Consider the following 2,714-nt stretch of genomic DNA (forward strand, 5'->3'; position numbering starts at 1 on the left):
GTTGAAATGGCGCCTTTAACTCCAGTCTCCAGTACACAACAGAGAAAACTAAAGACAATACAACGTTGTTTTAATCCATTTATAGTCTAAACGGAGGAGCCAGCAGTTTATTTTGAGGAACTAAATAAAGGTGCAGAAGTTAATTAGATCCATGCACAGTCCGCTGCACAACCAATGCGGCGCCGCTGCAAAGAACTAAACTTAACTCGCCCTGCAGTTTTAACAAATGGAGTTGACGATGTTACCCTCCCGCACCCAGAAGGAGAGCGATGCACAGAAGGAGCGCGGCAGACGTAACATCTGTCCGTTTTGGAGAAGCGAAACCATGCAAAAAATAAAAATAAAAAATCCTGGTAAAAACGCACGCCCGAACCCTGCACAGGGTTAAAAAGAAAAAAAAAAGAAAAAGAAAAAAAAGCTCGCAGAGTCCAATTGTTCGGTTTGGTTCATACAAATCCAAATGTCGATGAACAGCGCAGATTTCTCTGCAGATGCAACCAGGAAGAATTTGTGAAGCTGTGCGTTCAGACCGCAGCGGGTGAATTAATGGTAATTTAAGTGGAGTCGCTTAATTTAATTTCTGTCCAGACTGTGATCAAGCGCAGCGACACTTGGTGCGCAGGAAGTTTCAACTTTACGCACAGAGAACATCATGGAGCTCATTATCAATCATACTAAGAACAATTTCTGTCAGAGAATCATCTCTGATCTGGACGCTTTAACGGACCAGAGGCTTTGGAGCGACCAGCAGCTGATCTCCTTCTGCGGGGTTTTTCTCCCACAGGCCGAAGGAAGTGATCAGGAAACGATCAGAGTTCTGCCGTCTTCTAATCACGTCATTTCGTGAAATGTTACCTGATTTCAAAAACGGTCTCGCAGAGAAATACTAAATGTTTCGTTTGATGACTACAAATTGGAAATAAAATTATTTTTTTCTTTGACGGACAACGAAAAATCTCTATCGCCACCTCTGCTCCAAACTACGAACGTTGTCGGCCCCTCCTCGTTTTTTTTTTTTTTTTTTTGTGGAGGATCAGTAAATAACTTCTTGGTGTTTTACAACCACCAGGTATGAAGGGCTTTAGCCTTTGAGTTGCACCACAGCGCAGCACATTTGAAACATCCAGGAGATCAATATCAGCTCGTTTTTATGAGTACAAGTATAAAGGAGGCTGGTATCGCGCCTGATGTAAATCTATTTATTTATGTCATCACATGGACTTATATAAAGTTTTATACATTTTCTTTTCATATATTTATTATTGTTTTTCTTCTTTAGATATTAGGTTGGCTTAGAATGATTCCAAATAATGTACAGGAATGACCTGGTGCTGTTACATGTCAATCATCAGGGGGGGGCTACTGGGGGGGCCCTGGCCCCCCTCTGTCTCCGCCTCTGCTGGTCATTGGTTTTGGTTCTATTTCAGATCCAAACCCTAATGGTTTATCTTCAGAACCAAGGAGCAGAAAGGTTCTGGTCCGGTTCTGTCCCTTTGGACCAGTTCTGGTAAACGACCCGGTCAGATGAGGTTCTGACTGATGGAACACAGGCAGAACTTTGGACCCAAACAGAACAGAACCAGCCTGCTGTCAGTCTGCAGAAACAGAGGGTCCAGTTGGTTCTGATCGGAACCGGTCCCCAGCAGCAGAACTCGTCTCATTATTGTTACATAATCATCTGATCAGAACCGGTTCTGGTTCTGACTGACCTCCTCTCAGTTTAACCGAATCCTGGACCTCTGACGTGATCCCGTCCAGAACCGTTACCTGGTCACTGACAGAACCGGAACACCTGAGCAGGTGGTACTGACCGCTTCACTGCTGGGTCCGAACCGGTCCAGGAACCGCTGCATAGAGCCCATCCTCAGCCTCCAGAACCGAACCGAATAGGGCTGGAGGATCCGTCTGTGTAGGTTCTGGTTCTGCTTCTCCTCAGCCCGAACCGAACCGGGCCGAAGAGTCCGAATCTCTGCAGAACTCTGGATCTGGTCCTGAAAGTGGCGCTAAAACTTTCTTCTTCTCCTGTTTCTCTGAGCTGTTTGAGTGAAAATCTTCTTCTTCTTCTCCTTCTTCCTACCTGTCATGGCGGCTGGCGGAGCAGATCCGGGTTCTGTTTCCGCCCCCTGCTGGACTGGAGGGGAACCGGAAACAAATAGTAAATATAAGCTCATTAGATGATAAATAAATACATTATTACAGAATAACAGGCGAGGGTTTTCATGAGTGATTAGTGATTAATTTGCCTTTTACTTTTTTATGACTTGAACTTTATTGATTTTCCAACAGAAAAATATATCACAATTTACCATCAGCTAAACAATGATTAGTCCTTGTGGATTCTTTGAGGCCAATACAGCTAACAGAAATTGCTTAATGCAATAATAATAATAATAATAATAATAATGATAAAAGTGACAAGACACTTAAACACAAACTGAAAATTGACATACATAAAATAACAAAGCCCTATGACCCTGATACATTTAGATCATTACAGCGAGTTCATCTAATCTAAGTACATCTGAAATGCCATTTAACCCACATGTGAGAAGCAGGGACCACCTCCTGTTGTTCTCCTCTACCCTCTTTAACGGTCTATAAGATAATCTCTCTATCGCAGCGAGTTGCCCCAGTGAGCTAAACCAAAGGGTAAGAAAGGGACAGATGGATCCCTCCACTCCCTCATGTAAAGAGAGGAAAAAATTCTTGAACTT

The 2,714-nt window shown here is 43.4% G+C and overlaps 1 protein-coding gene across 1 annotated transcript in view; it reads right to left on the reverse strand.

Moving 5' to 3' along the window:
* LOC106943278 (CST complex subunit CTC1-like) overlaps nt 1–2,096 on the reverse strand; it is a gene marked incomplete at its 3' end in the record, with an annotated part of 7,584 nt that extends 5,488 nt beyond the window's left edge. The window contains exon 1 of the mRNA XM_015026595.1: nt 1,812–2,096. Within this exon, the coding sequence (XP_014882081.1) occupies nt 1,812–1,862 (51 nt within the window). The remainder of the gene's footprint in view (nt 1–1,811) is intronic.
* Nucleotides 2,097–2,714: the final 618 nt, after the last annotated feature.

This window comes from Poecilia latipinna, unplaced genomic scaffold, assembly GCF_001443285.1.
Source record: "Poecilia latipinna isolate Pla-1442-1.1 unplaced genomic scaffold, P_latipinna-1.0 Scaffold5079, whole genome shotgun sequence".
NCBI lineage: Eukaryota > Metazoa > Chordata > Actinopteri > Cyprinodontiformes > Poeciliidae > Poecilia > Poecilia latipinna.